Here is a 12,339-nt window from a genome sequence, read left to right as displayed (position 1 = left end):
AAATTTAATAACGTTGAGAAAAGTTTCTTTCAATAAGGACAGTATGGAAAGTGGTAAAACAATTGTGATGGGATGTTGTTAAGTCCTGGAACAGGGGCTTTGTTGTAACAGTGCAATAATATCTACTGGTGTTTAAAACACAGAGGAAGAAGCAGTTTGGGATATGATTTAATTGAAGGAATGCAAAGATGAGTTGCCCAGACTGAATTTAGGGGGTTTGTCAACTCTTAACAAAGACAGATGGAAATCAAGAATGGCCAGGGAGAATAAGAAATATTTTAGTTTGCCTATATACAAAGGTTCTAAGTTTTATTTCTGTGATAGGAAAGACAGTCTTCAGCACTGAGGATTTTTATGGGTAGGTGATAGAGATGGAGTCTTCCAGCAGGGAAACATAGAATGAGAAAAGATCTGTGCAGAGTTAAGAGCCATAGAGAACACCTGCTGAAGCAGAGATGAATTAAAACATCCCTGAATATTTATTTCTCACTAGCATATCAATTATGTGCATGTGCTACACAGATCTGCAGGTGCTTTGCATTCTCCAAAATATTTGCAGCATTGCTTGGGGAGCATTGTTTTGGAAATGCTCTCTCTGTTTTATTACCAGAGCAGTCCATATCTGCACATTTCAGAAGCTTTGTCACTTGCTTCACTGCTCAGCCGATTTCAATCTCGTATCTCATTCCTACAGCGCATGGCATTTGGACAGGAAACTTTTGGGAGCACCCACCTTATGATGTCCCAGATGGGAATGGCAATTTTGTGTCTCCAGTTCTTGCTGGTTTCTACATGTTCCTGACAATGATAATCCTGTTGCAGGTAAAAGAAAAAAACCTCTCTGTTACCTCCAAGGAAGAAGCTACTCAAAATTGAGTATAATCACTAATGAACAATCAATATCAACTAATAGCTTTGCTAGGAGTGTTTCAAAGCATCCAAGTGTGAAAAAGTTTATTTTTTTTTTCTTTCTAACTGCAGATTTTTTTTCTTGCTATTGAAACTGCACAAGGCTATAAATAGGAAACAAATGTATAATATCTTTAACTCAGAATATCTAGCAGATGCAATAAAGAGGATGTTTACATCCAAATGTCAGCTTTTTTTTTCTGCCTATATCCAGAATTCCAAACTAAGGATGCCACTTAACATCTCAGAAAAACAGTGAAACAAAAATTTCCAGTTTGTCAGTGGGAAATAATAACTAGGTATGGTTCATCTAGTCTAGGAAAGAAGCTAAATTGGAAGTAGGATACTTGTATATATATGAGTGTGATTAAGTCTAATTGGGAAAGAATATTTTATTGGGTGAGGAAAAAAATTACATTTACTTTTCAGATTTCTTGATGTCACTGCTGACATTTACATAGACAGAATTTCTTTAATATGAACAAAATCTGAATAAAACTTTCAGAGATGCTCAGGGATTCCTTGGGGCTTATACTTCATTACTGAAACAGAATATTTGTGCATCTAAAGAAATCATTATTATTTCAGGGCAAAGAAGCTCGTGGGTGGGAAATCTTGTGTGCAAAGTAATGGTTTGTGAAACTTTTCTACACTCAGTTAGTCTGTTCTAGTCCATCCTTTCAGAGTTTCAAAAGGGTAAGAACAAGCATGATCCTATGTCCAGAAAATGTGTTTTGTAAGGGCATCCTCGGAAAAGACCCATCTTTGAATTTGGTACTCTAGGAGTTTTGTCTTAAGTTTGCCACTTATTATCCCTGTTTCTCCATTGCTATTGTGTGCAGGATTTTTTTTCTTCCCTGAGTTATTATTCATCAGTACTGTAATATGTCTCTAGGAAGAACCGTTTCTTTGGAAATCATTAGTATGCCTGTGCCAGGACACTGCTAGTAGAAAGCAGCAAAATTTTTCTCACTGCTCACTGAGAATTTAAACTCTCTTTCAGATTTTAATCCCCATTTCTCTTTATGTGTCAATTGAGTTGGTCAAATTGGTCCAAGTCTTCTTAATTCACAATGACATTGACCTATATGATGAAGAAGCAGATTTGCCCATCCAGTGCCGTGCCCTCGCTATTACTGAAGACCTCGGACAAATCCAGTATATCTTCTCAGACAAAACTGGGACACTAACAGAAAACAAAATGGTATTCCGACGCTGTACTGTTGATGGAATTGAGTTTTCCCATCAGGAAAATGGTGAGAGACACTTTTTTATACTTGCTTTTTTTGTCTGAGCAATTAAATGTTATTAATTTAAATATTAAACCTACTGAGCCCTCTGATTGAATGTAGACCTTTGTGGATTAGTCACTATTTTGTGAGTGATTGCTGATACAGAGATTCACAAAAGTGAAGGCATTTTAAATGATTCAGAAGTCATATGGGAAAGGTTTTCCAGATCCTTCTGCAGGCACCTGAATGCAGGATTTACCCTGCATTCAGTACCCACTAGAGCACACGTAAAGAACATTTTCTCTTTCATTTCTAAGTAAACACCGGACAACCTTTATAAGCTCACAAACTGATATTAGTTAGTATTTAAACTCAGTGAGCCAAAAGTAATTACCATACACTTCTGTGTGGTATGAAAAATACAGGCACCCTTTTCCTGAAAGTGGATCCTGGCTGCAGTCCAGATCTGAAGGATCTTGGCAATTGGTGTTCTGAATTCAGGGGGTTGACTCAGGCCCCTTCTTCATCATTACTTTCATGCTCTATGTAGTGGAAAGGATCCTGTTAAGATGACAAGCAGCTGCCAAAGAGATGTTTGTGTTCTGTGACAGAAAATATTAGCAAATTTGTGAATTACCATATTTCACTCTCCTATTCCAAAAGCAAAAAGCAGCTGAAGAGACAAAACATTTAGAGAAGCCCATAAAAGTGACTGATCACTTTGAAAACACATTTTCTTGCAATAATAACAGTAGCAGTTGCCAGAAACTGCAGTGGACAGTGAAATTTTTCTGGTGCTGAAACGTTTTGGCTTTAGTTTAGTTTGTTTCAGGTTTTTTAACTGATCAAGGAATTCCTCCTAAACAATGGAAATGAGGTAAGGTTGCATTTTTCTTTCACAGCCAGGCGCCTGAAAACACACAAAGAGTTGGATTTAGATGATGAGGACTTTGCAAAACTTCAACATTTCACTCTTCCTCCCATGAATCTTGAGAAACCAGCCACTTATAAGCATAATACCATGAGAACTTTGAGGAGGTGCCAGAGCGCCCGGACACATTTTCAAGGGCACACAAGGAACAGGTCAGTTGGTCGACGTGACAGCAACCAGTCTCAAGTGGCTTTCAGCAGCACCATTGTGAGTACCAACAGACTGAGCTAACACCTTTTAAGTTATCCCTTCTATTGCATTTCGTGTTGGAGAAATCCAAGCCTTTTCAGAGCTAAGAGAGGGAAGGGGGAGACAAAAAAATCACAGTCCTCGATTGGAGCATGCAGGCCACAGTCAAGGGGGTTCAGAATCTGTTGCAATTTAGGTCTGAAACTTCCCAAATTCACACACAGCCTAATTAAAGTCAGACTGTTCTGCTCTTCTTGAAAGTGTTTTAACAGACATTTTAGACAATGCTTTTGTGAACACTAAGAGAAGGTCATACACTTTCAAAATTAGAATTCCAATTAAAATTAAAGGTCTTGAATATACGTACAAATCTTCATTTAAAAAAAAAAGTCTAATAAATGCAGCATTCTCAGAACTTTTTTTGCTGCAATTGTTATAAGATCCTACTTACCTCATTCAATTCCACTGTCATGTAGTAGATTCTACTCAACACTCCTACTTTTCTTGGAATGTGGGTGTTCTGTCAGTTGCTATCCTAGCGTTTTCCAACCCAAACCTCATGAGTTGCTGAGAACATCTCAGTGGATTATTGAAAACACGAGTCATGACTTCTGAGAACTTCTTGTAGGTAATGACTATTGAAAGGTGATAAAGAAATTTCTTGCAAATTTCTTTATCAGTGTATTTTCCAATTTTATTTTTCTCTGCCAGGTATTTTCTTTTTCTTCTAGAAATAACCTTTTTTTTTTAATTCACTGTAAAGCAATATCTGAGGAACTAGTATCAAATACCTCTTTTGTAGAAGATTCAGCTGCTTTCATGGAAATAACCAGCCTTAGTTGATCATAGGTGTCATTCTATCTGGATAAATTGTTTAACCCCCATGACACTTGTGAAGATGTAGTAAAAATGGAGCCATTTAGATATTGCACAGAGCCCGCCCTGTATGATGTCCTTTACATGACATAGTAGTAACCTTTTTTGCCAGCTGAGCCAATTCCCTATTAATAAAATGGAGATGATAAATTTTTTCGTGTCTCTGTGGTTCCTGCCCTTTGGAACTTACATCACCTTGTCTGATGCCTTTTTACTCTGCTACAAATCTGCAGCATCCTGAGTACCCCTGGTATACAGTGTGTTGTAAGCCTGTCTGTATGTCAGCAGACAGAGGTTTGAAAGAAAAATCCATCTTTCAACAATAGAACATGATAGAGAATTAACATTTACTCCTCTACCTTTAGGTGTTCTTATGAATTAAGAGAGTGACAGTACATTTCCTTCTATATTTAATAGTTCAAATAAGTAGTGCCTTGCTATTAGAAGCATTTAATAAAGATTTCCATTGTCCTATGGTCGTCAGGTTTTCATGCCATCAAGTAGAAGAAATGCTATAAAATTAATGAGGAAACCTTAAAACTGAATGGCACTAGACATTTTATATCAACAGTTTCACTAACAAAATTGTTAACATTTTAAATGTAAATTTAAGTGATCACCATTGTTAGTGCTGTTTTATTCAGTTTTCTTTTTTGCTTGGGTGGGGTTTTTAATATATGTTCAGGCTGAAAATTCAGGTCAGCGCTGTTTTCACTTAATGTGAAGAAGAAGATGAAAAAAATTTTTCTGATAAATTCTGATTTGTTTTGTTTAGTTTTGTTTTTAAAACCTGTCTCGGAGGCTTCAATTAGACTGATAATTTTCAATTTCCAGAGGAAACTTTTGAGTTCAGAAAGTTGCTGCTGAAATGAAATGCCACTGTCCTTTTTGACAAGAACTTGCAGCAGACATTAAGGATATAGGTGAAAAAGAAATTGAGTGGGATGATGACAGATAGGAGAGACTGAGATACATATGTAATAATTTGGTGTTTGTGGTGTTCATTCTAATTGCAGCAATGCATGAAGAAATTGGATGAAAAACTGTGCAAAGTGTTGGTAAAATTCTAATCCTTCATGTTCCAAATTTAATAGAATTCCCAACATAACTGTTTGGATAGTTTTATCTGCACATAGGTATTATTCATTGGAATTGTCCTGTTAAGCTATTTGGGTTTGTTCTATGTACAAAGCATAGTACTGGCACAGTCCCATTACCAACAGAACTGCTGCAGTGCAATATTGTGAAATAGTTTCTTAAAATAGGCAGCTTTAACTTTTCAGCATCTGATTCTTTTTAGGAGACCGGAGAAGATAACAAAAAAAGCAGGCTTATCCTCAGCATGTAATAGTTTGTTAGAGAAAAGACTCCATCAATACTGCAAACATGTCTTTGTATGTGAAGTAAAGAAGCATTAAAACACTAAGCCAGAAGAATCAGAGCTTTCCGCAGCAGGGAAAGTGCAAAGCCTTGTTCCAGCTTTGGATTTCAGTTGAAATCCTGCAAATGAAATACTGCAAAATGAGCAGTAGATTTATTTGCAATTATTAGGAAGAACTGCTTGTCACTTTAGCAAGCAAGAGATAGAATGTAACATACTCAGCTCAGCGCAGTGCAGCCAAAAAGGTGCTTGGGTGACTTCTGTTCCATGATTACGGAACTTGGGAAAACTGTGCCAGATTGAATGAGGTGAGGGTAATAGCTGAGATGAACTAGAAAGCAGCTAAATAACTTCGGCAGTTCCTTAAAGAAGGTGTGCAAAACTGTTGGCTCATGGGAAGAGGTCTTTTAAATTTGGAAGTTGTTGTTAAATATGGCCCCGAATTTATTCCAAACCAGATTTCACTAACATGAAATTTCCATGAAAAGTAATATTCCCATAGCTCTACATCAAATTTAATTGTAGGGAAGTGACACTGTTAAGTAGTTTGGCTTGCAAATTTAGGTTTGATTAGAAAGAGTGAGCTACTAAAATTACAGAAACATTTCAGGAACAAGTAAATATGTATGTATTTATTTATTTATTTATTGCAGAAACTGGAGAAGAAAAGTTTGGGAGTACGTCTCTTTCTGGGAGCAAAATGAAACTACTCTGGAAACTAAAATTGATACTGCTGTAACTAAACCATAAACACAAAATATTCTCTGTTGAAATAACTATCAGCTTCCACACTGAACTGGGAGATCCCAAGTATATAGTCATCTCCTTTAATTGAGGAGTCAGCAGTTTCAAAGTTAAGGGATGCAGCATAGATGCTAAGGATTTTTAGTAGATCTCAAAAGAAATAAAATTCTGAGATCATCTTCCTTTGGAAGATGCATTTCCTTCTAATTATCTTGTTATGCAGCTTTTTGAAAGATACCTTTTTTCCATAGATGTTAAGTACAAAGGACATTTTCTAGAAGTCTGTGAAGTCACTAGTTGTTCCTTGAGGACAAGGGTAAATTAAAATAATTCTCACTAAGTAATTTCTCTTCCAGGAAAAGGATGTGACTCCCGATTGCAGGCTGCTGAGGCGAGTGAGAGAAGCTGCCCTCGAGACTGAAAGTCTTTCTCCTTTTATACATACAAGGACTTCCACATCCTTTACTGACTTTTTTCTTGCCCTTGCCATTTGCAATACAGTCCTGGTCTCCACAGCTACTGAGCCAAGACAAAGGGTAATCTAAATACATGAGGAAAATTGATCATGCTTCCATTTAACAACATAGAGCAGTGTCCATCGAAAACTGAAATGGTGAAACATAGCTTGTTTGGGAGTTCTCCTCTAGTTCCTTTACCTTTTCTGCAGTATCTACTACTTCCCTGCTTGTGTATCACTTTCTAGCTTGTCTTTTTATGTTTGATGAATAGCTGTGGTGACCACAGGATGGGCACTTTTTCTTTTAACTTTTGTATTATATATGCTGTAAGAAGTTTGTTGAATACACTGGGTTTTCTCTGATCTGCCAGGCAATTGACAGAACTACAAGGGTTTGATTACATCTTTGCTTCAGGGGTAGAGATACAAATCAACATCAAATTTGGATGCTAACTCACATATGACTCCTATTGAGTCCTTGCACCACAGTTAAATGGCAGGAGAGGGGAAAAGGGGAAGTTGCAGTTATTATCATCATTTGGATGCAGAAAAGTAGAGAGAGGTTTTGAGAAGCTCTTGTAGTTCACATTTAATTATTTTTAACCTTCGTTTTTCTCATATTTCTAGGTCACAATCCCACCACCAATAAAACCTTCAGGAATCACCCTGGAGAAGATTCATCAGATATTTCAAAGGCTAAAATTAGCAAGCCTTAGTCAATCATTTTCATCATCTCAGTCTAGTTCAGACCTCGGTGCCAGCTCCAGTGCAAAGAACACTGAGGAGCCTCTTGCTGTGCTGGAGAGTTGTGACAATGAAAATGATTGCTGTGCCAGCAGGAGAGGCCATGAGCTCCAGGACAAGGGCAGCAAAGATATTGGTAGTGTTTCCTTGGATGAGGTTTTCAGGTCTGTGACTAAGAGTTCTCTGCCAACAGACTTTTGTTACGAGGCTGAGAGCCCAGATGAGGCAGCTCTTGTCTATGCTGCTCAGGCCTACAGCTTCACTCTCGTGTCCCGGACACCAGAACAGGTCACCGTGCAGCTGCCACAGGGTACACTCCTGACTTTCGATATCCTCTACACTTTGAGATTTGACTCAGTCAGGAAAAGGATGTCTGTAGTGGTGAGACACCCTCTAACCAAGGAGATTATTGTCTATACAAAAGGTGCTGATTCTGTTATAATGGACCTCCTGGATGACTCTGCCAAAGGTAATTAGCCAGGGAGATATTTCTGTTGTGCCTCCTAACAAAGAAGTTTGCAGTAGTCTTTTCTGCATGAAATATTGTATCTAGGTATTTGAAATATAAAAAAGAGAATAAACTTTCACTAGTAGTATCCTTGCAGATCAGAACCAAGGTATTTCTTTAACCTCAGAAGTACTTCGAATATGGAATGGGCTAATTAAAACTCACTGACAGCACTAACTCATGTGGACTCCGTACTCTGCAATAGTACTGTAATAAAGGCCTGACCATTGTTTTTCAGGTTTTCAGCAAGGGCGCTATAATACTAACAAAGAAAAACACAAGTAATGTTGTCTTAAAAGAAACAAGGATCTTTAGCAAGATTTCAGCTTCTACACAGCCAACACTTTTGAGCTATTAAAGAACTTGGTATTATATTGGAATCCACCTGTCTCTAATGCCCACTCTTTTTTAATCTTAGGCCATTAGATCGAAAATTATCTGTGCTTAAAATATGGAATCTTTTCCTTGTGTTTCACAGGTGATATTAGTGTAGAGAAGAGACTGAAAAGAATAAAAGAAAAAACACAGAAGCATCTGGACTACTATGCCCGTGATGGACTGCGAACTATGTGCATAGCTAAGAAGGTGAGAGAGCACCGGGCTCTGTACATGTCAATAGAATTACTAGAAAAATACAGTGGTTACAATTCTGCTTCAGACAACTAGCCAGATAGAGCCCATCTTTTTGTCCTTCTATTTGCCTTGTCTGAACTCTTTTTTTCGTCTTTTTCCTCAATATGAATAAATGATGGATTTTAGTCAGTCTCAAAGCATTTATTTCTGTTTCTCTTATGGTAACTCTAGCTAACCTAGTCTACAGTGCTTCCGAGCAAGAAACAAAGAGTCTGCAGAGCAGCCAACCTTTCTTTCCTTTGCTTGGCATTCAGCTTTCAAAAATCTTGATCTCAGCCTGAGTTAGTGTATCTTGGTGTATCTTACTTTCATACAGAAGTTGTCAATATGCAACAAATAGGTCATATTCAAGCTCTGGAGAAATGTAAATCAACCCTCAGAAACTGTGCTCTCAGCTAAGCAAGAATTGTGCGAGCAAGAGTTTGTCTAGGTCATATTTTTGATCTCTGCTGTAGGTCATTTGTACAAACTACTTGCTCTTGCCGTTTTCTCTTGGAAAATTTGTGTTAAAGATGACACAGTACTTTTTTACCAATAAGTAAAGTTAAAGTTACTTAAGTTTACCAGTTTGGATAGGAGTTAAGGCTCTGTGATCCAGAATGTTGGCATTCCTCTCTTATTTAAATTTCAAATAAGAGCTGTTTAAATTGTGTTATGCAGGTCTTGAATGAAGATGACTTTCAAAAATGGGCCAATTTTCGTCGGGAGGCAGAAGCGGCAGTTGATAACAGAGAGGAGTTGTTAATAGAGACAGCAGAGCATCTGGAGACCAAACTCAACCTGCTGGGTAGCTAAAAATGAGAGTTGTCATTGTGTGAAGTATCACTTCCTCTCCGTGTTGGCAATAAGACAGACAACAGTGTTGTAGTCTATATCTAAAAGACTTCCTCTGCAGTTTGGAAATCTCCAGGCTAGGGACATAAAATCCAATTACAGTGTCTACACAAGTTCTGATACATTTTGGGCAACAGTAACTTTGAAAAAGTGTACTGAAACTATTTTGTGCCCCGGGCAAAGAACATGTACATCAGTTGTTACTGTGGCTCAGCTAACACAGTAGATAATGAAGGTCCTACAATTTAATTGAGCATCCATGTTCTTGGATAAACCTATAAAAGACTATAAATTAGCTTCAGTTTTGAGCATAAATTCCAAGGGAATTTTTGTAATTGAACTGTATTATAAAACGCAGTAACTTAAACATGTAGGCATTTTGCTACTGAGTTCCTGCTGTTGTTGCATTGTTGTGCTTGCTTTGTACACTTCGTAAAAAGATGTTTAGTATTAAAACTTACGTTGATTGACATTTTTGCATCATTCATCACCATCATATCTAACATCATTCTGTTAAATTATGGAGCATTCAGTGCTTTCTGTTCTATTTTGTTTCCAAACATTTTGTTCTTTACGACTTTGATTTTTGGAGTTGTCTCAGTCTCATTTTTCCCTGAATACAATTTGTGCCTATACTTCATTATCCTGAATTTCTGTGATTGCAGGATATCAGCATTGTGGCTTCTCATAATCTCGGCAGTGATTTTAAAAATTAGAGTAATAATAGTAAATGCCATATGCAGAACACATAAGTGGTAGCATAGATCTTGTCAGAATCTGTTACCTTTGCCAATTATTAATGCTCTATGTGCTCTCACAATTTAATTTCCAAAAAGTGTTCCCTTAAATCGATCTCTATTTTTAATGTACAACAGTTACAGCATCTTCAAACTGACCTCTAGTGGAAGGGGTAAGTATTGTAACATTCAGATGGTGACTTACCAACATCATCAGGATGAGTGTTGGCATCTGACTCTAAGTCTGTGCATTTTCAAAAAGAAAATGTACCTGCTCTTTCTTCTGCATTTGACGATTGAAGCATCTGACTTTACAATAGGGACAGCATGCATTTAAACAGTCAGAGTTCATCTTTTCTGGTTGCTTTGATGGGACTTAATGCAGTATTTCAAAAATGCATATGGTGTGAGTCTTCTGCCAGCACATTGTCATTTTGGATTATTAGGAAGAAATGAAATGCATTGTTCTTGCAAAGAGCAAAATTAAGATTGTTAGACTTGATTGTTGACACATTCAGACCTTAATCTAAATGCAGATCATATGCCTGTGTTTATTTGCTGGTCAACCTTGGCTCAATTCTCAATTAAGTTCAAGAGCATGATCGTCAAGCAAAGAGCTTTTCTTTAAGCAAGAAAATAGCAACTCGATTTTCAAGAAAAATAAAATTATTTCTCTTCTTTTCTTGTTTGCCCAGGAGCAACAGGGATAGAAGATCGCCTGCAAGATGGTGTACCTGACACTATTGTGGCTCTCCGAGAAGCTGGGATAAAAATTTGGGTGTTGACAGGAGACAAACAGGAGACAGCAGTGAATATTGCATACTCCTGTAAACTTCTGAACCAAAGGGACACTGTCTTCACCATTAACACTGAAAATAAAGTGAGTAAAGAAAGACAAAATGCAGAGAATTTGCTATCTTGCCCTTTTTTTGTGTCTTGCAGTTTGGCATTCCTTTGCTTTAGATCTCACTCAGCAATGAACAGTCAAAAAACCCCACATAGCATTAGGCCAGAAACTCTGCAGACCACACGTAACATGGTGAATTGAAATATAAGGCACTTGTCTAGTGTTTCATTCAATTAGAATACTCTGATTTTTCCTAATGAAAATATTCTTCTTAAAAATTACCTGAATTGCTAGGTATTACCTGAATTAGTAGCTTTAGGAAGAAAGTAATACGCAATTTAAGTGCTAATTCCTTAATAACATGGATATCTGGATTTCCACCTTACAATGGAAATTTCAGTTTAACCCTAGGTGGTATCTTTTACAAGACATTTGGAAAATGCTGTATGAGTCAGCCGAGAAAAAGTACGAAGTTATAGATTTAAGTAAATTCAGAACTTTCTAATTGCATTTTCCCTAACAGGATTAGACTTAATCAGAAATTTATTAGCGAAAAATTTAATCCAGTATCTTTGTTTAAGCAGGGGCCAGTTAAAAACACAGTTACTTTCTTGATATTTTATGGTGGCAAACACATTTGCTGATGTGCACAAATATTTTGTCAATTTCCATGGGCAACAAGAAGGGCAGGCTGCAGGTGAAGCAAACATAGTCCAAAATGAGGATAATCACCTCAAGGGCAGGTCTGACAGCTCCTGTGAGTCACTAAAACACAGTGAGCAAACTGTGGTGCAATCTATGGCTATTTCTGACAACGTCTGTACAGAAGAGAGAAAATAGAGTCCTAACTTCCAAAGAGGGTAAAGGCCATTATGGATGGTGAAAGTAAAAGGCTTTAAACAAACCAATTTGGCTTTTGCTGGATGTGGAGCAATATAAGCAAGGTACCAGGAAAATCATGCCTTAATGTCAGAAAGTGAAATGGCCATCACTGTGCACAGCCTCACACCTCATCCCATCAGACATCCGGCTGGGACAGATTGCCTTGTGGATGGATTATGGGGACACTGTGTACAGACATTATGGTTAAACCAAACCCATTTGCTAAGGAAGGTCAGCCCTGACCAATTCTAAAGACAAAATGATCTAAAATTCCAGCTGTGATGCCCTTTTTGCATTTTCTTGCTGGTGACCCCCTACTTCCTATAGAGACCTGAAAGCCCCCTGAGGTGCCCCCAGAGCAGCTGCTGCCTTTTCCCTGCTCTTCTTTTGGCAGCATCATTCGTGGCCCTCAGTCAGCAGGAATAGGAGGCACAG

The 12,339-nt window shown here is 37.6% G+C and overlaps 1 protein-coding gene across 2 annotated transcripts in view; it reads left to right on the top strand.

Annotated features, from left to right (window-relative positions):
* Positions 1–12,339, top strand: part of ATP10B (ATPase phospholipid transporting 10B (putative)) — a 61,257-nt gene that overhangs the window by 26,003 nt on the left and 22,915 nt on the right. For both annotated transcript variants that reach the window (XM_069029264.1, XM_069029263.1), the window contains exons 6-13: positions 695–822; positions 1,913–2,165; positions 3,044–3,279; positions 6,619–6,798; positions 7,347–7,932; positions 8,450–8,556; positions 9,265–9,391; positions 10,871–11,055. In XM_069029264.1, coding sequence (XP_068885365.1) covers positions 695–822; positions 1,913–2,165; positions 3,044–3,279; positions 6,619–6,798; positions 7,347–7,932; positions 8,450–8,556; positions 9,265–9,391; positions 10,871–11,055 — 1,802 coding nt within the window. The remainder of the gene's footprint in view (positions 1–694; positions 823–1,912; positions 2,166–3,043; positions 3,280–6,618; positions 6,799–7,346; positions 7,933–8,449; positions 8,557–9,264; positions 9,392–10,870; positions 11,056–12,339) is intronic.

This window comes from Aphelocoma coerulescens, chromosome 13 (genome assembly GCF_041296385.1).
Source record: "Aphelocoma coerulescens isolate FSJ_1873_10779 chromosome 13, UR_Acoe_1.0, whole genome shotgun sequence".
NCBI classification, from domain to species: domain Eukaryota; kingdom Metazoa; phylum Chordata; class Aves; order Passeriformes; family Corvidae; genus Aphelocoma; species Aphelocoma coerulescens.
Note: the sequence above shows the minus strand (reverse complement) of the source record. Positions and strands in the feature narration are given on the sequence as shown.